Here is a 26,866-nt window from a genome sequence, read left to right as displayed (position 1 = left end):
ATTCATTACCAGTCCCACATGACCAGTTATGCTTTGTTCTTGATTGACCAGGCTTGTCAGATTATTTCTGACCTCCCTGAATCTGAAGGAAACTCCTCTGCGCTCTCTATATTGGGTTCTTCTTCTCAGGTGGCTCACCACTCTCTCAAGTGCAGCTGTGATGCTGCTGCAGATGCATCTTCCAGAGCTGCTGCTTTTGGGTCTGTCATGAGGTGGTGTTCTTGGCTTCGTGTGCAGTTATTACTTGAGAATATTAAGGCCAAGCTGCTGTATGATCCTTTGGATGATAAAAATCTCTTTGGGACTGCTGCTGCTGATATTGTTAAGCCTCTTCAAGAAAAAGGTAAAGCTTTGCAGGACCTTAAACATATTTTTGTGTCCCCATCCCTATGTTCCAGAGGAACTATCCTGCTAGGTCTGCTTTTGTTCGCAGGCAGCCTTATCAGGCCATTAAAGGCAGGAAATGTGGTAGGGGAGCTCCTCCTACTAAGTCTTCTCAGGCTCCTGTGGCCCAGAAGCCTCCTTTTTCTGACAAGCCTGCTTCTCATTGACATTCCCACCCACCCACCCCAACCCTTGGTCAGGTTCCCTTGTCTCTTCATCTCTCCCTCTGTCTTCTAAACTGGCAACTCATCACCTTGGATTCTTGGTTTATGTCCGTCATCCATCAGGTTTACTTCATGGTATGCAAGTTTCTCCTTCCTTTTTCCACCTCATCGAGAGCAACTTCTTTGTTTCTCAGAGGTTCCTGGGTCCCTGGTGAACCAGGGAACTATTCAGTCTGTTCCTCCTTCCCAAGTAGGAAAGGGGTCCTACTCCAGAATGTTTCTGGTTCCTCCAAAGGAAGGCACTTGGAGGCCTCTCCTGGATCTCTGCTTGCTTGACACCTTTCTCAAGTTTCCTTCCCTTTAATTGCTTTCTTTTCAAACCCTGTTTCCACAGTTGTTGCCCCAGGCTTTTCAGGTGTCCTTGAATATGAAGGATGCTTATCCTCATATTCCTATTCACACTTTATTCAGGAAGTTTTTATATTTCTCTGTTTCTTCCTCTCATTTCAGTCATCTGCTTTGCCCTTTGACCTCTCTACTGACCCAAAGGTATTCACAAAATGCCTAGCTTCTTTGATAGCCTTTTGCAGACTTCAGGACATACAGATTTTTCCTTATTTAGATGCACTGTTGATTCAGGCACCTTCTTCCAGTTGCCTGTTACAGGTTCTAATGATAGTCTTCCATTTCACTGTTGCAGTATTCTTTATAATAGGGGTCCCCTCCTGCCAAGGGCGGCCTGATGTCTGGCCAGTATACCAAAGCCTTTAAGTTGCTTAAGGTATGCTGTACATCACACGTATCCTCCCTGCATACAGCGTAGGACATAAAGGTGAGATCCAGATGTACCATCCTCAGAACTACTTTGCCACCAGTCCAAATGCCATCTTTTGATTTTCGGTCTGAACACCCGCTTCATTTACTGGTTCACGAAGCCATTTTCAGATAAGTGCCCCATTGGGGTTTTTTGCTCTTATCTTTTTTCTTTATTGTGTTGCTTGTGGGGTTAATGTCATCCAGAGAGGCTAAATGCAAGTGCTGGAGACAGATTCCCCATAAAGATCATCACAAGCAGTGTTTATTTGTCTCGGTATTTCCCAAGACCATACATCCTGTTCCATTTGTCAGGCTTTTGTTTCAAAGACTGTGCATAATTGGCTTTCCTGTTTGACCCTATACTTAGTGAACCAACATCTTAAGCTGTTAGCAAAAGACACGATGTTAGGAACTTCCTGCTCTGAGGGTCAGCCTTCTGGAAGCAAAAAGGCGAAGAGCTCAGGGTCTGCTTCTTCCTCTGTACCACCTCCGCCAGAGTCCTCCCAAGGCCAATGAAAGCCCAGAAGATCGTCCAGCTCTGTCTTTGGATTCCTCTGCTGCGACCTCTTCAGAAGCTGGCATAGATCTGACCTCACACATGTCCCTGGAGGCCTTGCAGACATTTGCTTCAGATGTTAATGGGCAGCCAAGGATGATTATTACCAAAGGGCCTAGGGGGTGTTCCTCATATTTTGTTTAAGGAGAAAGTACCAACTACCATTGTAGAATGCCATCCGGGGTCTGAACCTTCTAAATTTTATAAGGCCGATGTCCTATTGAAAAAGAAACAAAAAAAATAAACGTGTTTTTCCTACTCCTAAGGATTCTCAGAGTGAATGGCAGTATTTTACTCAGGGGTTGTTTAATGCTCTTATGGCTTTAAAGCATCCCAAGGAGTTTCTGTTCCTGCTCCACCGTGGTCCTGTACTCCCCTCAAAAGGCCTAGGGAACAAGATTCTTCTGAGAAGAAGGGGGATTCAAATGAGGAATCCCTTGCTTATTCTTCCAATATTCCTTCTCCCGTAGAGTGTGTTTCTGTGGAACAGGAGTCCAGTAGTCCTGACACCCTTTTCCTTTGGGGATACAATTTCCAGAATGATGGAATTTTTTAAGTGAGATTGTGCCCAGGTTTCTGAGGTTCAAAAAAGGTATTATGAGCATCTTTGAATGGATTCTCATAGACCTTCTGCTGTTCCTCTTGTATTGGCTACCTTGTTGGATGCCGTTTCTGCTCCCAGCTCCCTGCCCCCAAAACGCCTGATAGGTTTTACAGGGTGCCTGATGATTGCAAATTTCTGTATAAATTGTCCTCCTGCTGACCCCTCTCTGGTGTCTGTGGCATCTGGCAAGCCATCTCAGTTGTTCCTTTCTACGAAGTTGCTTCCTTCTGATAAAGACAGCAGAAATATGGAAAGTCTAGGTAAGAAGGTTTATACCTCCACTACCTTTGCTTTTAATTATCAGATCCATATATCAAGATATACTTTGGCTGTTCTTTCTCATGCCTGTCAGGTAATTTCTGACATTCCTGATTCTGAGGGTAAGACTTCTGCTCTCTCCTTGTTGGGGACGACTTCTCAGGTGGCTCACCATTCTATTATTATTATGCAATAGATGCTTCTAGGTCTGCTGCTTTTTGGATCTGTGATGAGGAGATATTCCTGGCTTTGACTTCAGCCTTTGCCTGATGATATTAAGGCTAAGTTGATGGATGACCCTCTGCATAACAAACACTTATGTGGTGCAGCTGCTGATGATTTGTTTAAGTCAGGATAAGGGCAAGGCTTTACAGGGTTTGAAACATGTTTTTGTCTCTCCTATGCCTAAGTTTCAAAGGAATTACCTTAATAAGCCGTCCTTTGTTCATAGACAGTCTTTGCCTCCCCTCAAGGGTAAAAAGGGTGGGAAAAGGATTCCTCCTGCTAAAACTACCCAAACTCCTGTGACACTGAAATCCGCTTTTCCTGACAAACCTGTGCTGTTTGACTATCCTGTTCTTCTCAGCCACATTCCTCTTTCTCTTCATCTTTTTTTATCCCTTCCTGTTTGGTTAAAGATGACTCAGGATTCCTGGGTTCTCTCCATTATCCGCCTAGGGTATTATATGGTCTGGAAATCTCTTCCCCCTTTCATGGGCATTCCTCATTCCCTACAGGAACAGTTGGCATTTTTTCCAGGGGTGCTTCATGATCTTTTGTCTCAGGGAACTATTCAGGCAGATATTCTTCGTGTTTCACTGTTGCAGTCATCACATTTGGGTTATCCCTGCCAAGATAGCCCTCGGCCGGCCCGAATACCAGAGACTTAGTATTTCTGCGTCGGTTGCTGTTGCTTGAGGACTGACGTCAGGTCTTCAATAGTATAAAGTAAGGCAGCCGATACTGTTACATTAGTCTTTCTTGCCATGGAGCCCGAAGCAAAAGCAGTTCGCATGAGTGCTTCCCGAGTTTTCGTTTCCAATGAGAGAGTCAGGACTACCCTCAGTCTAAAAAGAGACCAGGGAATTCCTAGATATTCCGCAACACAGACCCTTGGCCATCCCCCCAGTCCTGGATGTTGTGGAGGATGTTTTCCTTGAATCCAGCTTGACTCCTGATGCCCTACCTCCTGCTCCCAGAAAACTGGACAGGTACTATAGAGTTCCTGACTCACACAAATATATTTTTAAAAATTCAACAGCTGACCCTGAGGTAATTTCTCAAGGGCCAAAAGGGATTAAAGCAACCTCTGCTAAGAATCCCACCCCCTCAGACAGGGATTCCCGAGCATTGGACAGATGGGGTAAAAAAGTGTACACCTAAGCTACTCTTGCTATCAGGGCACTAAATTGTCAGTTCCATCTGCTGAAATTTAAACAACATACCTCTGAACTCCTTAAACAAAAAATGTCTTCCTTTCCTGCTTGGGCAGAATCTAAAGATTGACAAGGCTTAATGGATTCGGCAAGTCAAGTAACTAAACACACCTTGCACTATTGTTTTGACACCCTAAAAGCTTCTTGCAGGGCAGCAGTCAATGGATCTGTCATTAGAAGACATGCATGGCTTGAGGAACAACCCCTGCCAGACCCTGTCAAATCTAAATTGTTGGATGCCCCCTTGCACAAAGATAACTTATTTGGCACTAAGGCAGAAGAGGTCTTAAAAAAGATGGAAGAAAAAGCAAAATCTATGCAAACAGTTAAGGATTTCTTACAGGTCACGCCCCTTTGGTTCAACAGGCGTTGTCCCTCCAAGCACTGGTCCTTTCCTGCTCCGAGTAAACGACCTAGCCTAGGCCCTGTGGAAACAGACCCCCCCCCCCCCCAGACAACAGCTCCAGGGAATGCAGAGATCTAAGCAGTAGACTACCTCCACTTCAAAACCAGGGAATTCTAAGCCACCCCTTATGGTAAGAACTCAAAATGACTGACCTCCTCCACCCCCCCTCTGCCCTCCTTCACTTACCCCTAGGAGGAAAACTCTCCTTTCACTCAAGCACCTGGGCCACCATTACCAAGGACCAATGGGTTCTGAACATTGTGTCTCAGGGATACAAATTTTCCTTCCGCACCTTTCCAACCCCAAAAGGGTTCCCATATCTACCACCAAATTGGTGGGCAGATGCTCAAAAGCAAATCCTTTCCCTGCTCTCTATGAGGGCAGTAGAGCACGTTCCTGCAGAACAGCTAGGCCAAGGCTTCTACACCAGACTTTTTCTGGTGCCCAGAAAAGAGGGCACCTGGTGCCCCATCCTCGATCTATCCATTCTAAACACCTTCCTGGTGATCTCAAAATTCAAAATGCTCACCCTGCAGCAGCTGCTACCCATGCTGTCCAAGGACGCTTGGCTAGCCACCCTAGATCTAAAAGAGGCCTACCTCCACATTCCTAGCAGGGGATCATGCAGGAAATATCTCTGCTTCAGGGCAGGATCTCAACATTTTCAGTTTTCTGCGCTTCCCTTTGGCTTATTTACTGCTCCCAGAGTTTTCACAAAATGTCTGGCTCCGGCCATTGCCTTTTGCAGACAAAGAAATATTCAGATTTACCCATACTTAGATGACTGCCTTATTCAAGCAGACAGCCAGGAAAAGCTGCTCAAGTACCTGGCCTTTGTAAAGACCCTACTAACCTCCCTAGGGTACACAAGCAACAAAAAGAAATCCAAACAGGTTCCCACTCAAAGGATAGTCTTCCTGGGAGCAAGTCTGGACACAGCATCCCAGATGGCATACCTTACACCAACTAGCCACCAGGCCTCAGCTATCTGCAAGGAAGATCCTGCAAGCTCTGGGGTTCATGGCATCTTGCATACTACTCATTCCATATGCCAGACTGCATATGAGGAAACTTCAGTGGTACCTAAAGAGCCTTTGGTTGTCAACACTCTCAAGACCTGGAAACTCTTCTACCTATAATTCCTTGCCTCAGAAAGGAATTTCTTTGGTGGGAAACAGCATGCTTCCACAACAATGGACTGCCCTTCTTCCCACACCCCGCCACCTATAGCCTCACTTCCGACGCGTCAGACTACGCTTGGGGTGTACACCTGGACGGCAGGTGCATGCAGGGCCAGTAGAGCCCACAGCAAATCCCTCTGCACATCAGTCAAAAAGAGATGATGGCTGTGCAGCATGCATTGATAGCTTTCAAACCCCTTCTATCTCCAGGGGTTCTCCTGATCAAAACAGACACCACTGTCATGTTGTACATCAACAAGCAGGGAGGGACTCACTCCTACCCTCTATGCAGGCTGGCCATGACCCTTTGGCTCACAGCTTCTTCCATGCAACTACACCTGTTAGTACAATTCCTACCAGGCTCTTTCAACTCTCTGGCAGACCAATTAAGCAGAATCCTTCTGGACCCACATGAGTGGCAACTGAACAGAAGTACCTTCACCTTAATAACTCAGAAGTGGGGAACCCCAAAGGTCGACCTCTTTGCCTCCCACACCTACCATCAGCTCAGCAAATTCTGCACCAGGGAGCATCACTGCATGCCTTGGGAAGTGGATGCCCTGTTCTTCCCCTGGGTCATTCTATCAGTCTATGCCTTTCCTGCCCTACCTCTCATCCCCAAGGTACTGCTCAAAATAAGGGAGGAAAAACCAAGGACCATTCTTATAGCTCCAGACTGGCCCAGACAACACTGGTACCACTTGCTGCCAAGCCTGTCCCCGCTGCCTCCATGGCATCTTCCTCAGATTCCAAACCTCCTGACTTAGAGGGAAGGGGAATTCATGCATCCCCAATTGCAGACACTCAATTTGGCCTTGGCTTATTCCCTAATCCCGAACCAATCTGCCATCCTCACTAAACATGTTCTGGATGTTATCCATGAGCCCAGACATCCTAGCACCAGAAAGTCTTATGCAGATAAATGGAAAAGGTACTGCACCTGGATCCAGGCTAAGGGAGCCAATACGGCACAGCCCTCTCATCCTGGATTACTTAGCTAACCTACTACACAGTGGTCTCTCTTTCTCCTCTATAAAAATTCATGCTTCTGCTATTTCTGCTCATTTTCCCACTGAGCAGCCCCTTTTCTCACACCCTTTGATCAAACAGTTATTCAGAGGGGCTAGCAACTTGAGCCCCCCCCCCCAGAAGGGGGCACCAGTACCAGCTTGAGACCTTAACTTTGTCTTGGAAAAGCTCACCCTGCTCCCTTTCAAACCAGCTTCTTCTGCAGAGCTAAAATTTATCTCCTGGAAGACAGCCTTCCTTCTGGCCATCACTTCAGCCAGAAAAGTCTCTGAGCTGCAAGCACTCATGGCTGTGGAACCCTTCATCATCTTCCATAAAGACAGGGTATCCCTTAGAACTAACCCATCCTTCATGCCCAAGGTGGTGTCCAGTGTGGCTTTCAACCAATCCATTCATTTGCCCAACTTCTTTCTTAATCCCCAGAACAAGAGGGAAAAGATTCTTCACTCTCTAGTTTAGCACAGACAGCTCAGATTCTATTTGGACAGGACTAAATCTTTCAGAAAGTGTGATCAATTGCTGGTTAGCTTTGTTACAGGGGCAGAAGGCAAAGCCATCTCCAAGCAAACCATTTCCAAATAGATAGCAGACTGCATCCATTTCTTCTACAAACAGCATGGAAAGCCTCCCCCCAAGGAGGTCAGGACACACTCCACCAGAGAAGCCTCCACCTCTGCAGCTTTCCTCAGAGAAGTCCTCACCTGGGACACCCTGGAGGCTGCCACCTGGACATCTGTTCACAGTTTTACCATCCATTACCACCTGCCTCTCTTCTCCAAATCTGGGGCAGGGTTTGCCTCTGCAGTCTTGTAGGGCATCCTAGCCAGCCCCTAGTTTCCATTACTGCCTCCACCCATTTCCTCAGCTTTGGGAATCTACCCAAATGTGATGACTGCAACAGTGAAACATGAAGAACATAGTACAATCGTGTACACTTAATATAAATGTAGATGTTCGAGTGTATTCACTGTTACAGTCCTGGTTTCCCTCCCACCACCCCCCTTATTCTCTTTTTTCTTTTATTACCATTCTTCCATGTTGTTCTCCTTTCCTTACAAGGGACAAATTGGTATTTAATTTTCACTGTGACAGAAACCTGGTTCAAGGCTCCCGAGAGCACCCCAGCACTACCAGGTTATACCTCATATCATGCTTTTCGGCCCCAAAACTCAGACCGAACCACAAAAGGAGGGGGAGTATCCATATTCATCAAAGATACCCACACCTCCAGGTTAGTGGCATTGCACGAAGCATTGGAGACCATCCATGTGCAGCTAACAGTGGGCAAAACTGCCTTTCAGTTTGTAGCATGCTACAGACCACCCTCTCAAAATCAGGAATCCCACTCGGCCTTCCTGAGAACACTGGAGAATATGAAGGTCTCTCCAAACACCATTATATTGGGTGACTTCAACTACCCAAACATTGACTGGGAGCATTACTCAAGCCCCAGCACCCTAGCCCAAAGGTTCCTAGAATTTATAAACTCAAATGCTATGGAACAACTAGTCACCACCCCCACAAGAAGGGATAACATACTGGGCCTGGTCATCACCAACATGGGGACTCTATGCTCCATACCAGAGGTATTCCCCTCATTGGTAAGATCGGACCATAAATTAATCTCACTGGATATCCACATCCCGATCCCACTCACATCCCAGAAAACCTCAGTGAAAACCTTTTCAAAAGCAAACTTCACACTTCTCAAAACCGAGGTGGAATCCTTCAAGGCCCCTGGGCCAGTGGAAACTATGGCTCAAACTGCAGAATCCTTTATAAACGCATTCTATGGACACCTTCAGGAATGCATGAATCATGCTATCCCAAACAAAACCAAGACCCAGTCTCCCAAAGGCAGGTGTCCTGCCTGGTGGACCCCAGCCATAAATAGGCTGTACAACAGAAGGAGGAAGCTACTACATGATAGAGCAAAATCCCTAAAAGGGAAGGCATCTCTGATCAGTACTAGGAAAAAACTAAGATCCCTCATAAAATCATCCAAAGCCAGCTTCGAGAGAAAAATTGCACAGGACACTAAAGAAAATCACAAGGCCTTCTTTAGTTATGTTAGGAACCTGGGTGGCAACTCCCAGATATGCTCAGAGTTGGTCCAAAATGACAAAAAATACACTGAACCCACAGACATTGCCAACATCCTGGCAGACAGGTTCAGTGCAAACTTCTCCCCCCCTAAAGAGCAAATATCTATCCCAGCAGAGTGCTGCCTCCCTGACATCTCAGATGCTCAGGTGAGAGCCGCCCTCTCCAAAGCAAAAAACACAGCATCAATGGGACCAGACGGTGTCCCGGGCTGCGTCCTACATGAACTCCAAGAAGAGCTAAACCCTCACATAAAGCTGCTGTTCAATCTCAGCCTTACTACAGGATATGTACCCAAAGAATGGCGTACAGCAACAGTGGTCCCACTCCACAAAGGTGGTGCCTCTACGGACCCGGGAAACTATCGCCCCATAAGCCTGACTAGCCTGGTCTGCAAAGCTATGTTGAGGATCATCATGGAACTCATAAACAAAGACATTGGGGACCTACAGACACTGGATCCTACCCAGTTTGGCTTTGTTAAGGGCAGATCCTGCCTCTTAAACCTGGTCGATTTCTTTGAAACAGTCACCAAGGCCATTGATGAGGGGAAGGTAGTCCACACAGCTTACCTGGACCTCGCAAAGGCCTTCGACACAATACCCCACTCGGGCATCATAGATAAGCTCTCCAGCTTAAATATAAACCCCTATGTCATAAGATGGGTTGCAAACTGGCTCAAGGACAGAACCCACATAGTCAGAATTGCTGGAGCCATGTCAGACTCTAAACCAGTTACAAGTGGTGTCCCACAAGGCTCAGTCCTGGGACCTCTCTTGTTCGGTATATATTTTTCTGAGGTTCAGGCTAATACAGGAGGACTGTGGCTGACCATGTTCGCAGATGACTGCAAACTGGGTGCCATAATTGACTCTCCAGCTGACACAAGCATCCTCCAAAAGGGTCTCATAGAGACGGATAACTGGTGCCAGAGCCATGGCCTAAAGCTAAACGCTAAAAAGTGTATAGTCATACCCTTTGGCAAAAACAAAGTGCCCACAAATTACCACATAGGCGGGAATCCATTAAGTACGGAAGAAGTAATTAGGGACCTGGGGACCCAAGTTGATAGTAATCTGTCCTTTGACAACCACATTGCCAAAGTGGTTAGAAAGACCTTCTATATAGCCCACCTTATCATGAAAGGATTCACATCTAGATCAAGGGAGGTCATTGTGCCCCTTTATTCATCCCTCATCAGGCCCATAATTGAATACAGTGCCCCATTTGGGATGTACCTTACCCGACACCTGCAGCAACTAGAAAGACCCCAAAAGTACCTCACAAAGAGGATCATGGGACTCAAACAGATGCCATATGCTGCTCGGTTAAAGAAACTACAGCTCTACTCAGTTGCATACCGCCTACTTAGAGGCGATCTATGCCTGACGTATAAAGCCATGTCTAACCCGGAATTAATGAGCATGCTCCACCTCAGAAAATCCAAATCCCTTAGAGCTACGCGCTCGAGGGACTTGAACCTCAGCACAGAAATAAATAGGACATGCTGGAGGGACAGATTCATAACCCAGAGGCTCCCTTCGCTCTGGAATAGAATCCCAGTCCATGTTAGGCAGAGCCCCTCACTGACTCTCTTCAAGAGGAATCTTGACGAGTGGATGGGAGATCGTAGGTTTACCCCGGGGATTACTTCTGTGTCACTACTAGACAGAGGCACAGTAAACTAACCTTAAAAAGGGCACAGTAAAATTAGTTCAGAGGGTGGCGAAAGCCAAACACACACTGGCTAGGCTTATAAATGCCTTAGAGCAGATAGCCTAGTATGAACCTATGAACTGGTGGGGTTCTTCCACCAGGGCCTCCTACTTTGGGGGCTCCTGACAGGTTAGGGCAAGAAAACTGATGTAATAGCGTTGGCTGCCTTACTTTATACTACTGACGACCTGACGTCAGTCCTCAAGTGACAGCAACCGACGCAGAAATACTAAGTCTCTGGTATTCGGGCCGGCCAAGGGCTACCCTGGCAGGGATAACCCAAATGTGATGACTGCAACAGTGAATACACTCAAACATTTACATTTATGGTAAGTGTACACAGCTGTACTTTCCAGTTTCTCAAAGGGGAAGGGGTTTTACCCCAGAATGTACTTAGTCCCAGAAAAGAAGGCACTTGGAGGGCCATTCTGCAATCGCTCTCACATAACCACCTTTCTGAAGGTCCCTTCCTTTTGAATGTTGTCCTTTCAGACTTTCTTTCATTTGCTGCTTCCTCTGGCTTTACTAGTGTCTGTGGATTTCAAGGATGCTTATCTTCACATCCCTATTCATTCTGTTTTCAGGAAGCTTTTACATTTCTCTGTTGCTTTCTGGCATTTTCAGTTCTGTGCTTTGGCCTTTGGCCTTTCTACTGTCCCAAGGGGATTCACCATATGCCTCTCTCCCATGATTGTTTTCTGTAGGCTAAGAGGAATACAGTACTTTCCTTACTTAGATATTCTTCTTTTTCAGGCATCCTCTCCAGAGATTCTACAGCAGCATCTTCGCTTTGCCATTTCTTTCTTGGAAAGCCTGGGGTTCACTATAATTTTCCAGAAGTCCTTTCTGACTCCTTCACAGGATCATGTATTTCTTTGGTGTAGGATCCAGACTGTTCCACTGCTGACATCCCTGCCTCCCTCAAAGGCATTAACTCTAATTTCCTTCTTTCAATCCCTTTGTCCTCTGGCCACAGTAACAGCCAGGGAGTTTCTGAGAGTTCTAGGTTATATGGCCTCCACCATTCCTATGCTCCCTTTTGCCAAACTCCACATGAGAAAACATCAGTGGTTTCTAAGGTCAGTTTGACTTCATTATTGTCATCCCCTTAACTTCATAGTTCCTCTTCCTCCATGCCTCAAGCTGGAATTTCAGTGGTGGATTCAGCAGTTGGCTATCATTCCAGGGCTCCTAGTTCAACCCCCGCTTCTTTCCCAGGAGCTGTTTGCAGGTGCTTCAGACATGGGATTGGGAGCATTCTTTGGCTCTCTAAAGGTGCAGGGTCCGTGGTCGCTTCAACAAAGGAAATACCACACCAATGTCAAAGAGGTGAGAGCTCTGCTGCTGGCTCTTCAAGCATATCTCCATCTATTCTATCCAGGTCCTCTGAAGATGTTTACAGACAATACCACAGTGATTTGTGTTGTCAAGCAAGGGAGGGGGGGTCTCATCTCCTGTGCCAGTTGGCACTTCTAATGCGGGAACTAGCTTTCCAGTATCGTGTGACACATCAGGCAGTTTACATTCTATCAGGTCAGAACATTGTGGCGGATTCTCTGAGCAGGTCCATAACACGATCCCATGAGTGGATGCTTCAAAGGGTTGTGTTTTTGGACATTGCCCACCAGTGGGAGACTCCTGAAGTGGATATTTTTGCCTCCCCTCTGAGCAGACAACTTCCTCTTTTTTGTGCCAGAGTCTGATGTCCTCTGGTCTGGAAGATGGATGTCCTCTCTCTTTCCTGGAAGGTGATGTTTCTTTATGCTTTCCCTCCCCTTCCTCTCATTCCAAAAGTCCTGTTCAAAATTCAACAGGATGCTTCCAAAATCTTGCTGGTGACTCCCTTTTGGCCGAGACAGCATTGCTTCTCTCTTTTTCTGCATTTAGCCAAGGGCAGTCATCACAAGTTACCTCACAGGGTGGACCTACTCACACAAGAAAAGGGATCTCTCATCCATCTCCACCATTCCACTCTTCAGCTGATACTCTGGGTGATAGGATTTGATTCCATACAGATGCCTTTTTTCTGGGGATGTGCTTAGGGTCCTGCAGGAAGCTCACAATTAGGAAATCATACTTATCCAAATGGAAGAGGGTTTCCTGCTTGGTGTCTTTATCATAACCTGGATCCACTTTCTGTGGATGTTCCTGTGGTTCTATCTTAGCTATCTGAACTGCTCAGTGCTAAGTTGACTTATTCTTCTGTTAAGGCCCACTTATCACCTGTTTCTGTTTGTCTGCCTTTATCACCTCTTAAAGGCATCCTTCATATTTGGTCTCCCAGGAAGTCTGTTCCTCCTCCCTGGGATCTTAATTTTGTTTTGGAAAAATTGATTTAGGCTTCTTTTGAGCCTGCAGCTTTAGCTTCCTTACAGCATTGTTCTTGGAAGACTGTACTGTTGGTAATCCTTACTTTTGCCAGACAGGTGTCTGAGCTTCAAGCTCCTATGGCTCCCCCTCATTTTTTGTTGTTCCTTAAGGACTGGGTGTCCTGTGGCACTAGTCCTGCTTTTATGCCCAGAGTGGTGAATGAGTTGTCTTTTAATCAGACTGTTCATTTGCCAACTTTTTCCCCCCTTCTCCGCAGTGTGCTAGTGAGAAGGTGCTGCACACTTTGGATGTGCATAGACAACTCAGATTTTATTTGGATAATACTAAGACTTTTCATAAATCTGATCAGCTCTGTTACTTTTCATCCTAGATCCTTAGGATTGGCTGTTTCCAAGCAAACTATTTCTTCTTGGATTTCTAAACCCATTTATTTTTGTTACTCTTCTCATGGCAAGTACCGTTCTTCTCTTTTAAGGCTCATTCTACTAGGGCTGTGGCTTCTTCTGGTGCTTTTTTCAAGGGTTTGAATACTAATTCTGTTCTTGAGGCAGCTACCTGGACTTCTATGCATACGTTTACCAACACTGTAAGTTGGATGTGAAATCCAGAGCTAGAGCTGGCTTTGTTAGGGCCATTCTTCATGGGTTCCTAGAGAACTCTACTGGTCCTTGCTCCTCCCTTTCTTCTTCCTGAGCTTTTTTGCACTCACCGTATTGTAAAGAATACTGCAACAGTGAAATGGAAGGACATAGTACAGTTGTGTAAGAACTTACCATAACAGTAGATGTCCTTCTCTTTACTGTTGCAGTTTTCACTCCCTCCCTCCTTCCCCTGTTTTTTTTTTTCTTCTGGATGTACTTGTTACCTCTGTACTCCTGGGACTGGCATTCCTACTGGGGCTCTCAGTTCTGAGGATGGTACTACATCCAGACGTCACATTTATGCCCTACGCTGTATGCGAGGAGCATTCATGTGATGTATGGCTTACTTTAAGCAACCTAAAGGCTTTGGCACACTGACCGGACATTGGGCCACCCTTGGCAGTGGATCCCTGTTACAAAAAATACTGCAACACTGAAGAGAAGGACATCAGAAGGGAAAACAAAGACAGTAAAAGTTTTAAATTTGGGTAACATTCATTTACTGTGTAGTAATTTTACTGCCTGGGTGCCAGAAAAAAAGAAATGTGGAGAAAGTAAGAATGAACAAACCAGAATAGGAGACAACAACTCATGCTGGGAAGAATTGTGAAGCTGTTTAGCAAAAAACAGTTCAAGTTTCAGCTTAGCTACAAGTGACAGTGTCTAATAATTTAGAGGGGAAAAACTGATCCACTCAGAGATTTTTAAAATAAGTGAAACACTGAATGAATATATAAAGTCCAATAAAAAAGTAGAATAATTTTTAACTAGCGAGTCAAATGAATGGATAAAACTGGAAGGATCAGAGGTTGAAATGAAGGCTGGTTGAGTATAAGGCTTCTCAAGATGAGCTCTTTCCAAAAATAGTATGGTTAAAAGATACAGCAGGAAGAGAAAACCACAGAAACTAGAAGATTCAGTAAGTATATGAGGTTGTATTTATCTTGTATTAATGCTGGTAAATGTGTATTATTCTACATCATATGTACATTTATATTTGTATTAATCTGTGTATTTACAGTATGTATTAATATATGTATTTTCTGTTCTTTCATTTGTGGACCTTTTCTCCATGGGGCTCCACTGAAAATTATCCCGTCAGACTTTCCCAGTAAACAAATGTTTATGAATAAATACATAGACTGCATTAATTTTATTAAAGTACAAAATAGTAACTGGACTAGTTTTCCACAGCATGATTTGTTAATTGAGAGGATACATTATGTGATCAAAATCTAGCTATTGGACAGTAGCCAATACCTATGTAGTAAAGTTGCAATCATACCAGCAGAAAGAGTTGCTCCTGACAAAACTGCGGAAGTAGGAAAAGGTATTAAAAATTGTGGAGAACAGTCTTTGTGTAAATGATTATTCACTGTACACCAGGCAGCAGAGAAGCTTCAGCAGTCTAGGAATGTAGAGAGGCAGGTCTGGGATTCAAGTTGCTGTATCCAGCTGTCTTAAGAATATTTTTCCTGGAAGAGCAAAGATATTATGTAATGCAGAACAGGCTAAGGAGGAAATGATAAAGTTTAACCAACAATGAGTGAGCCAATAAGCAGAAGGGACTCTGCTTCTCACTATTCTGACAATACCAAATCCCACAGAGAGACTGTACTAGTGTAACCTTTTCCATTGTTCCAAACAAAAATGTTTCAGAGATGGAAAAATAGCACAGGAACTGGCTAAAGGAATCATGAGTACTTTAGATTTGAACCACAGACTGTTGTTGGGAAACTGAGGTGATTGGGAAGACCAGCAACATTGTAAAATTAGTGAATAAACCAGAGACCCTAAAGCATCAAACCCATTGGAGAGAGGAATAGACATGTGAATTGTGATTTTTCAAGAAGAAGAAAGACTGGAATTTAATTGTCTAGGTTAAACTGGTGGGTGAACTGTAAAACATATACCCTGCTTACGTCATTAATGCTTAGAAAGCTATAGAAGGGAGGACTGAAGAAGTAACTGAAAGTAAAATAGTTTAGTTCTTATTAATATTTCTATAAAAATTTCTTGATGTAAATTGTGTGTTATATCGTAAAGTATTTTGTATATTGTGTAGTCAGGGTATTTTAAATAGGAGGTGGGAAGTCTTATCATTGACTTTATTATGTTACAGGTAATGAAACAAGAATGTACTTGAAAGTGTCCAGTCTTTACACTGTAACAAAATAAGAAAGACTTGACAGAAGGAAGCTAAATTTAATATAATGTTGTGATTTTGGGCTACTGGGGATGTAAAAGCGTATTGATTACTTTAGATATTGAGAGAGAAAGAGAGAGAGAGACTGAGATTGTCAAGCCAACTGATGTCATATATCCCAGACAGTAGGTAGTTCTGGTAGCGTGGCTATGGTGAGGCAAGGGTGTCAAATGCCCCAGGCACAACTGGCTGATCCTGATCGCTGTTTAATGCATACCAGCTTTTAAAAAACACTGTTGCATTTGCAGTCAAACCAGAACACTGTAGCACTCTGTGTCTGGTTTTATAAGTAAAAAAATATATATATATTTTTAAACTGAAGCCTTGAGAGCCTTAGTGCTCTGTGCAGGGTATAAAATGTAGCAACTCATTGCTATATGTGTGGCAGTTTGCTAAAGTTTAAAAGTAATAAAGATTTTTTTTTTCATTTTTTTTTTCTGTAAAATGAGAGGAAGGAGGGGCGGGGGTGCCATGTGTATCTGGCCACCTACTTGGTATGCCAGTAGAAGGAGTGAATTTTTTTCTTTTTTTGTATGTGTGCTCTTCACTTAAAGAGTGGGTGGGTGGGGTCACAGATGTGGTACTATTATTTTTTCTTTTTTTTTAATTCGAGCTGAGGGGGTAGGTGTGGATCAGTAGCTCATATCACAAGGATGCTGGTGCAAAGTTCTCTTTTCAGGAAGAATAAGGTGAGCTTCCCCACGTTTCAGAATGCTTTTATATCGATGGGTGAATGCCTTTGTCTGAAGATGTCGTTATAAAATCTGTAGTGTTTTAAGTTAACTAAACATCATGGTCACCTTTATACAAGTACAGTCAGTGGGAGGGGCCTGTTGATCAAAGCAGTAGTCATACATGTTTGGTGGAAAGTATATGCAGTAGGATGGAATTCTTGATAGAGTCCCAAATACATCCTAATAAGCATAGTCATATGTGGTCGGTGGAAAATATGTAGTGGGATTAAACTCCTGATAGGGTGCTGAAATATCCTAATTAACATAGCTGCAAGTGCAGGCCAGTAGGGGAGAAAAAAATGTCAGATATCCTCACTGGTCTAATTGTAATCAAAGTGTTATCATATTAATACAGTGTAAGAAATTATGCAACATCTTTTAAGCATAGAGCATGTTTCGGTCCACAATAATTAATTCAGGTGTCAGTACAGTGGCTCCACATTTTGGGGCTTATAAAGAATTGGTGGTTGTACATCCACTTAAAAACATTTTGTACAATGTAAGAAAATAAGAAGCATTTGTGCTCAATGTGGTTAGTAAGATAAAAGATATGGAAATGTTTTTCCCCTTTAGTTTTATATACAGGTCAAGCATATTTTTCATCAACCAAAGACGACGCTGTGGACTGTAATAAAGAGTTGAAGAAATTTACTTGGGAGAGGAAGATGGCAGGAGTTAAGTGAGAAAAGATGATTTTCCCCATAGAACAAGGTGGTTTAGGATTACCTAATTTGAGGGATTACTTTAAAGCTACATAGTTGAGGCTCATATGCATAATGCAAGCAGAAGGTTATAAATCAAAGTGGAAAGGACTGATGAAAAAAGGGAGGGAGTTTGAGAAATAAGGAGGAAGTAGGATTTTGGCTGCAGGCCCTTAAGGAGAATAACAATAACTATGCAACATACTGTATTCATAAAGTAAAAAAGTATTTTAAGAACTAAGCCATTGTGAGAATGGAGAAATGAGCTTTTACCAAAAAGAATGACTGCAACCAGTGGTATAGAAAATAGTCAAGATGGGGCTGGAATTTGTGGATATTAGGAAAGAAACCAAGGTATTGGGAGCAAATAATTAGAAAGAGAAAGATAATTAAATGAGATGAGGCCATGCAGAAGTTTGGACTGCAGGTTAGAGACCACCTTCACTACCTGGGACTGGTAGAGTATAGGCTAAGAGAAAGGGATAGAGGAGTGCTAAGTGAGCAATCATATGTGATAGAGATTTAGTTCAGTCTTGAATAGAAGTCACTGTAAAAAGGGGGGGGTAATTAATATGGCATATAAAACTTTTCACGATAACTGTAAGAGTCAATCAGAGGAGGTTAGAAAAGACTTGGAATAAAGAATGGAAAGGCATTGTATAAAGGAATAATGGGAGGACATCTCTATGGCTTCCAAGTATGCACAATTATCCAGAATGTGTAGAACTTTTGCTTGAAGTGCTTGCATGAATATTTTTATACCACATGCAGATTTCAGACAGTATTTCCTCAGGTAGATGAGGTGTGATGGAAAAGAGAGATTATTGGGAACACGTTAGGGGAGCATATGGTTATAACTAAGGAAATTTTTCTTTTGAGCTAGGACATAGGATCAGAATTGCCTAGACGTGGTAAGGCTTTGTAATGTTTTATGCTATTGGCTGCTAAACACATTTGCTAGAAAATGGCAATCAAAATCTAAACCAGCTACAACTGAAGTAATGAATATTTGAAAGAGAGAAAAGAGCTAGAGATGCGATCTTTAGAAAAGGAAATAATCCAGTTACAGAGAAATGGGATTTGTGGGGAAAATGCATGAAGAATAATATTTAGGAGGAGGAGCAGGCAGGAATTCCACAATTTATGTAATGCTATTGTGAATGATAACTGTTAAAAACAAAACATGTATGTATGCTGCATGAAAAAATGTTACTGTGTTTTATTTTTTCTTCTGTTGTCACTGTCTGAAAAAGGATTTAATAATAATGACGTAAAAAAAATAATGATAGATCTCTGACAGGTGTGACATCCTTGTCAGGATTAAAAAAAACATCTTTCCTCTGCTAGGGTCCAGGGGGGCATTATAATGTAGAATAGCTCGGTGCCCAGCAGCACACCCTTATAACCAATCCTGCCTTCAGTACTACAACCTTGCAGTGGGACAGCAGTGCTTCCTACGCTGGACCAGCAATTACACCTGCATTTTCGTCCTTCCTCTTTCTTTTCCATATGGTTACATGACTGACTGACTGACTGACTGACATAGATATAGCTTCAGCCAGCAACCAGCAACTCAGAACTGGAGACCAGAAAGGATGACGTGATGTTGGGAGTTTGATGACTAGGAACAGCTACCTTCCAAGTGATCCTGCCTGTGACAAAAAGTCCTGAATATTGCAGAGGATGCTAAACTTATTAAAGAGTTGCTGTTGTATTAAGACATAACTTGTTTATGATGAGTTTTATGAAGGTATCTGCATTTTATGCAGCAGTAAAGTAACGTTTTGTTTTAGACACATGGAAATGTGGACAGGAAAGATATAAAGTAGGGTTACACAATGGAAGAATAGTATACCGTTTAAAGAAATCTTTACCTGTGCTTGTAAAAATTATGACTGTATGATGGTCGTCGTTAATGGTGTGTATCTAATGTAATACATTTTACTGTGAACTTTTAATAAAATTGCTACTGTTTTGAATAAGTGCCATACAATCTTTAACATGCTGTCTCATTCAGATGCTGGCATCTTGGTTAAATGTTTCAGCCAAAGGTTGGCATCCCAGGAGTGCTGTATCACCAGTGCTACACTGGTAGCACCAGTATTCAAACATGCATTCTAGCATGGGATAGAACCTGTTACCTTTGGATCTTCGTGGCTTTGGAGATGTGTGTGGAGTCTATAAAGACAACTTTCACTGACTTTCACATTTCATTCTGTTTTGCCATTGGCAGGATTGGTCATCCTTTGATTATTGTGTAAAAGAATCACTCCACTAGAGAGGTTGCAATGTTTCTCACTGGTTTGTCTTTTTGGTATTTGTTCTGGATCCACTTGGTCCACAGTTCACAGATTCTTGAAGCGTTCTAGACTAAATTGTCCTTTAAAAGGGCTTTCCTTGGACATTGTTTTATACTTCCCCTGTGTACTTATGCTCCTTCCTGAAGTTTAAGACCTTTCTCCCCAAATGTAACTTCACTGCTGAAGGCCCTTAGAATTAATATATTTCTGATGTATGAATATCTAAGATAACTAGTTTGTTGCCATCAGAATTGCTGCTTGTGTGTATGCCTTTTTGATGTCTTTCCCTGCCGTCTTCATATTTTTGGAAAGGCATCATCTTCACGGCCCACTTCAATAAAAAGATATTTGGGAAATAAATGTAACATCATACATATTTAATTAAATTGTCATTTGCTATCCTTCCATGGTGTATGCAGATCATAACAGCTTGTGCCCCTTAACACTGATGCTGGGAGGCTAGTGTGGTCCTTAGTGGGATTGCTCTCCCTGAGCACAGATCTTAATGAAGAATTCAAAGAACCACACAAGGAAATTCCCAAGTGTAAACCCCCTGCAGATGCTTATTTGAATATCAGATTATTTGGTAGATGCTTTTCAGTGGCTTAATTGAACAGTGTCACTTTTTTTGCAGGTTTATATTGTGGCAGTAGAAGGACAAAAGAGACAAACCAGCAAGCAGAATGAAGGTTTGAAGGTTCCAAGTTCCTTTGATAACATCTGTAAGGATTCAAGTCTTTCAGCTGATGGACTTCTTAGCTTGGTTCAGACAGATCTGGGAGTATTAAGCAAACTATGGCTTTCTGCACTGCAAGATTTTGCTCTCCTCACCTTACCTCCTCATTATGCCTCTCGTCTTCCTGTTGGAGGTAACTGTTTTATCTCTTTCCATACAGCATTGTTTTGTACTGCCTTTCTGTGCTTCTCTTCACTTGGTGTGATTTTAAGTATTTGTCAGAATTACTCTTGGGACTGTTGATTCCAAAACCTCCAGGTGCGTTAGTGATTAGGTTATAGGAATAAATATTAGATTTATGTAAATGTTCGGACCAAAAAGGTTATTTTTTATTTTATTTATTTATTATTTTGCTTTTTTGTCTTGGGGAAAAGTTATTCAGTGCACTGAAGTAAATCTAATTGCTAAAATCAGACTCCTAGTTTCTTCTTCATTCTTTTTTAATATCTATGTTAATAAAACTATTAAAATAAAAAATGTCACTGTGCAGTAACAACGTGGCCTACATGCAGTATGCTTTACTCCTTAACTTGCAGTGAGACTGTGAAAAGATGGAAGTTGAGATTTTGGCCAGGATTCAGAAAGGTAAGCCATTTTTACCACCGGTGATTGTTTCCTGTTCTTAGACATCTCTACTGCAGTGCTTACTTCAAAGGAGCAGCACCATGGTGGGCTGTCTCTCTGGCCTACTATAAATGCTAATGAGGCATTCCAGGGAAACAGCATACGGTAATTAGCCATGTGCTCATCCCATGGAAATACCTGCTGTAAGTGCTTACACAGCCAAATGAGTCATAGAACCGCATGGCTGTGTAAATCCTTAACACCAGCTGTGATACGAAACTTGGCCAAAAGCTCTTGTTTACCCATTACTTTCAGTGGGGAGACTGTCTGAGGTAGGTGCTAGGGAGGTTAGTGGAGAAGTAATAATGTGTGTGTGTGTGTGTGTGTGTGTGTGTGTGTGTGTGTTCCTGCCTGGCTGAGTGATCACAGACGGATGATATGCAAAGGGATTGGTAGGCTAGGGTAAGGTTGTTTGGTGTGGATTAATGTGTGTGTGTGTGTCCATGTGTGCGATCAGGTCAGGGGAAGTTTGATTTATGGCGAATCTGTGAGCCTGTGTGAGTAGGTGTATGACACACGGTGTGGGTTATCCATACCTCTCAACTCCCCCTAGACTAATGAGGAATGGATGTAATGGGGGGAGCTGCACACCAGGGATACTTTTCTTAACTATCATCAGCAGAAAGGTGATAGAAGAACAGATTCTGCAACATGAAAACATAGGTGGGTGGCTTTCAGACATCAGGAAATATTTCTACATATTAGTGTGGTCCACTTAAAAAGTTAATACAGCAATGGGATATGCATTTGGATGCACTTATTGCAAAATAAGAAGTATAAAACTCTAATGTCTGGCATTACTGACTGATTGTAATGGTCCTTGAGGCCATTACCAAGATTTCTGCACAAAACTGTGGGGAATACTAGATACCAGGGAGTCCTTATGGATATTACTGTAATACATTAGAGTTAATAGAACAACAGGTCTTGCATCTGGATGCATTTTCCGAAAAAATAAGAAGACTGTAACTCTGATGACCGGCATTATTTACTGCCTGTAATCATGCATGATTTATCAGAAATGGGGAAAGTAAAAGGCAGCATTAGAGATTTTTTGCAATCTGAGGGACAAGATAAGAGGTACTGAGGTGTTGGGATATGTGTGTGTGTGTGTGTGTGTGTGTGTGTGTGTGTGTGTGTGTGTGTGTGTGTAGCATTTAGGGGAATGAATGGCGGGGTACTTGTGCTAACAGAAAGTATGAGCTGCAAGTGGTGAATGCCACAAGGGCAGCAGAGATGCTTATCATACCTTGTTGTAATCACCAAGTGATTCAGAAATTTGCAAATTAGCTGATAATGAGGTCTTTCCTCATTGAGGCTAACATGTTTCTGAATCACAGGTTTCTGTAATCTTGTGAACAGATGCTTTATGCCACAGCCTTATCGCTTGCATATGAGAATGTTTCTGAATTCCGGCCTTTGTGTAGCCAGAATAACTATCAGTGTTGACAATTAATTAAAAAAGCAGATTAAGGGGACCTATTTCAAAGTATCCACAGGTCCACTGACAAAAAAACATAAACCCAATCAACACCCACAAACAACAGAAATAATGCTTTTAAAGGGGGGGGGGGCACCCAGAAACCCCACTGCTAATTTAGGTCACTACAGTGAAGAAAAGGGGAAATTCCCTGATCCCCACTGTACTGCTGTCTCACTCAGAATGATTCCATGGACTGACTTGTCGACCATATGGGTTTCGACAATTCAGCTGTTTGATACTTTGAAATAGACCCTTTGAAGATTTTTATAAAACTGTCCATGACACTTGCATGTCAATGGTATAATGTTTGTTTAGGTCCACTGAGGCTTGAAAAGTATTGTTTGTAGATTCTCGGGAATAAAAAACAAATCGATTTGACAATACCGCTTGGAAGACAGTTTTTTTTTTCTTTCCTTCCATCCATAAGCTCCATTTTTGCATATTGTGCCAGGGTGTCACTTCAACAGTGACAATCATCTGGAACCAATGTTCACACCTCTGGGTGGCTAGCACTGCTGTGGTTGTTTTCATACACCCCCACACACACACACCCATCTATGGTCAATTTAGTGCGTCCATTCCTCCTTCTGCATGTCTTAAGAAAGTGGGCATAAACTTGAGCAACCAGAGAAAATGAATATGAACACAGGGAGGACATATAGACTCCACGCAGAAGGCATCCCAACCAAAAATCTAACTGGAAAAACTCTTTCTGTGCGGCAATACTACCTGCTGCATCAATGTTGATTAAATAACCATGGTTTGATTACCAAGTTAATTTGATATGGAATTGGTGAAAATATAATATATTAATACAACTTAAATGCACTGAAGCTAAAAAGGAGTATTGTATGATGGAAATACCTTTGCAAAGTTTATAGTGTAGATTTCTGTTAGATTTGTTCTGATTTTTGATTATATTACACTTGCTTGATAGCTGGAAACCTTAAGCCTTTCCTCCCCTCTGTCCCTAACTTCTCTCTTACAAGTTTCCTCCAATAGCTCTCTTGAGTGCCTCTGTGTATTCCTTCTCCATCTCCCATACCAGTCATCAATTCTATGGGTCTGTAGACCTCTCATTGAAAATGCACCTTTGGAGATCCTTGCAGTGCTTTGTCCCAATAATTTGCTGCATGTGCCCTCTTCCTTCTCCTTGGTTCTTTCTGTTTAGAATTACCCCATCATATCTCCCTCATAAGATCTTTCACACCAGTATCATGTAATGCCTATTTATCTTCTGTTCTTAAGTGAGACGAGCACTAGTTCTAATTTCTAGTTATCTCCCTTCCTCTCCATCCCAATTACCATTCAGATGGCTTTCTTCTGGATTCCTTTCTGCAGCCTGATGTCCTTTTCTTTGTATGACGTCCAGAACCCTAAACAGTACTCAAGGGTGTGGTCTGACCAGGGTGCTGTAGAGCGAAACCATTACCTGTTTGCTTCTGGACTGTGACTTCCTGAGAATGCACCTCCAAAATTCTGTTTGCTTCTGCTACTGTCCTTTCACTGTGTTCCTTCTTTTGCTGTCCAGGTTTGATAAGCACCTCAAAATAATTTTTCTTGCTTATTTGCCATCTGTTCCCCTCCTCACTCCAGCTGATTATTTCAGGTGTTAAGTGAAGTACTTTACATTTATTTGCATTGGACCTCAGCTGCCATCTTCTGACCACTTGTTCAGTTCTTCCCAAATTCTTCCCTAATCCTTCACTGCTACTGTATTTATCTTTGTGTCATAAGTGAACAGGTTTTCTCTCTAACATGTCTAAGACCAGCACTGAAGAATACTGGACCCCAGGGCAAGACTCCTGCTGTACTCCACCAGTTGTTGTTCTTCTTCTTTCAGCTTTTCCCGGTTAGGGGTCGCCGCAGCGGAACTCCGGTCCGCTAATGATTGGGCAGTAGATTTTTATGGTGCCGAGGTGCCAGCTCGACGCCCAACCTTCAACAAAGGTACGCCCATTCACACACCAGTCAGTTTTCTAATTCCTGACATTTGCCCTCTCACCACAGTATTATGGTATTATGTGCAGCTATGCAGTTTCACACTCTTCATCCTATCTCTAATCCTGGCAGTTGTTCCGTCAGTCTTCTGTGTAGAACCAAGTCACAGCCTTCCTGAAACCCAGTTAGGCCATATACTCTGGTATTTTTCTGTCAATTTCTCCTATAAGTCAGTCATAAAACTGTATCAGGTTTGACTGACTGCTGCTCCTGTCCATGAGATAGTCTTGGAGATTTTTGACCTCTAGAAATGCTGCCATTCCTTCCTATCATAATTCTTTCCATGACTTCCTCTGCCACTGTTGTTAACCAGAGAGAGACCAGTAGTTCTCCATATTTTTAGTACCTTCCTCTTACATGAGGGTACTACACTTTTTTCAGTCTTATGTCACTTCTGCATTATCCAGCATTCTGTTGAGGATTTCCATGAGGGTGTCTGCAGACACACTGGCTGGAATGGGATGTAAACCCATCTGGTCCTTGTGCTTTATCTTTCGTAATAGTAGCTGTTTCCCTCTCCATCAACCTGTTGTCAATGTATACTTGTGTCTGTTCACTTTCCTCCCCATTCTGCCCTACTTCCTTCTCAGCACGGCACCCTCCCTTTGCTTCCTTTGTGACATCCCTCCAACCTATGCTCTACATGTCCAGTTCTGTCTAGTACTTTGTTCTTTCTGCTGTGTACCTAAAAAAGCCCTTGCTTTCCTTCTTGATCCCCTTTGCTAACTCTTTTTCAACTTTTGTTTTGCTATTTTTACCATCTTTGTTGCCTTTTTACTTGTTTCCTTGTACTCTTTCTCTCTCCTCCACCTCCTTTCCATCTCTTGTAGCCGATATCTTTTGTTGTCATAATTGCTGGTCTTACAGTCTGCCACAGCATAATCCACCCTTATATAGTCTCAAATAGCAGCTGTTGTATGTTTGCCCTTCACTTCTACTGTAAACCAGAAAGTGGCATGATCCCTGTTGGTTAAGGTTACCTTACTCTGGACGGATATAACAGCTACTGCACTGGTTAGGATCATGTTCAGAATTCCGCCTTTTCTTGTTGCAGTTGTGCACCAGTTGGCTAAACCTTTAATGGTTCAATCTCAGCTTTGCAGGGTAGTTCACAGTTTACATTTGAAAACTTTCAGGAAAGAAATCAACAAATAGCTTTACCATTAAGAGTGGCAGATAAGCTACAGGGTTTATTAGGTGTCTCTGATGACTTAAGTAGTGGAGGAATACAAGGCATCCTGACTGATTGCCAAATAAGGAGGTAGAAAACAGTGATATGTAAAAGAAATGTCCAGTAGAATGCAGACTTCCTTCTTTTATTTATTATATATTTTTTTCTTTGTCCCCCACCCCATCCTTTCTAGTCCCTTACTTTCAGTGAACATATTAAATGACTGCTGTATCCATAAACTATTGGCCAATTTATGTCAGGAGTGAAGGCCAGATATTCCCAGCCTCTGTGACATTCTATGACCCATTTATTGCTTCCCACATAGTCCATTCATTCCCTACTGTATGTGTAGAATCAGGTAGTAGGGAGCTGGCCAACATTCATGTCCAGCAGAACAATCTACACTCTCCATCCTAGAGAGGAAGCCATTCAGCAGCTGCCTTTGAGCTTTGTATATTGTTTCTTTTCATGAAGCATGTAGGCTGCCATATATGGATATTTCTGGCATCTGTGGACACCAGTCTGTTGCATGCATTCTGTAGGTTTATACCCATAGGTTTAGTGCCCCAAAGAGGTGAGCTGGAGCCACTACCCTTCCCCCCCCAGGATGGGCAAGACTGCAAGAGCCGCTCACTCCCATCCTCCTAGCCTGCCTCCCAGCAGCTATGCTGCTTATTGAACACTCCTTGTCTGGGTCTCATTTGGAACACAATCCCTGTACAGCACAAGGCTGAGTGTAGAACACAAAGTATTTATGGACGTAAAATGGGTAGATTGGGTGGACCACTGGACTTCTTAGTATAGTACCTTGCACTGGTAATTTATTTTTTATTTTAGTTATCCTTTAACTGGGTTAGTCCCTTTAGGCTAGTGGCTTCTTTTCATGGGAAACCTAAGGTGGTATTTCTGCTTTAAGGGGAATTTTGGCCAAGGTGTCGGGGAACTTTCCCTACTCTTTTCGATAGGTGCCATGGAATCTTTTATAGCCAACTGAGCTACTACCCACTCAGTCAGATAAGACCTTGGTTTAACATCTTATCCAAGGACGACACGCTCAAGAGTGCACCCCCCCAATGCTGCACTGTAGTATCAGCATTCCACTCACCTGCGGTGGCAATAGAGCCCACAACCTTCTGGTCTTTCAACAGATGTCTGTTCAAAAGTCATCATTTATAGCTGTGAAGACTCAGCCTTACAGTCTGTAACTTTGATTAGCAGGAAGAGGATGTATTATCTAGGATATTAATTACTGTAGTAAACTGATGCTTCCACTCTAGAGCTAGGC

At 42.9% G+C, this 26,866-nt stretch overlaps 1 protein-coding gene across 2 annotated transcripts in view; it reads left to right on the top strand.

Annotated features, from left to right (window-relative positions):
- HEATR5A (HEAT repeat containing 5A) overlaps positions 1 to 26,866 on the top strand; it is a 2,570,019-nt gene that overhangs the window by 1,983,573 nt on the left and 559,580 nt on the right. For both annotated transcript variants that reach the window (XM_044073826.1, XM_044073825.1), the window contains one exon: positions 20,201 to 20,435. In XM_044073826.1, the coding sequence (XP_043929761.1) occupies positions 20,201 to 20,435 (235 nt within the window). The remainder of the gene's footprint in view (positions 1 to 20,200; positions 20,436 to 26,866) is intronic.

This window comes from Protopterus annectens, chromosome 6.part0, assembly GCF_019279795.1.
Source record: "Protopterus annectens isolate FY-2018-M chromosome 6.part0, PAN1.0, whole genome shotgun sequence".
NCBI classification, from domain to species: domain Eukaryota; kingdom Metazoa; phylum Chordata; order Ceratodontiformes; family Protopteridae; genus Protopterus; species Protopterus annectens.
Note: the sequence above shows the minus strand (reverse complement) of the source record. Positions and strands in the feature narration are given on the sequence as shown.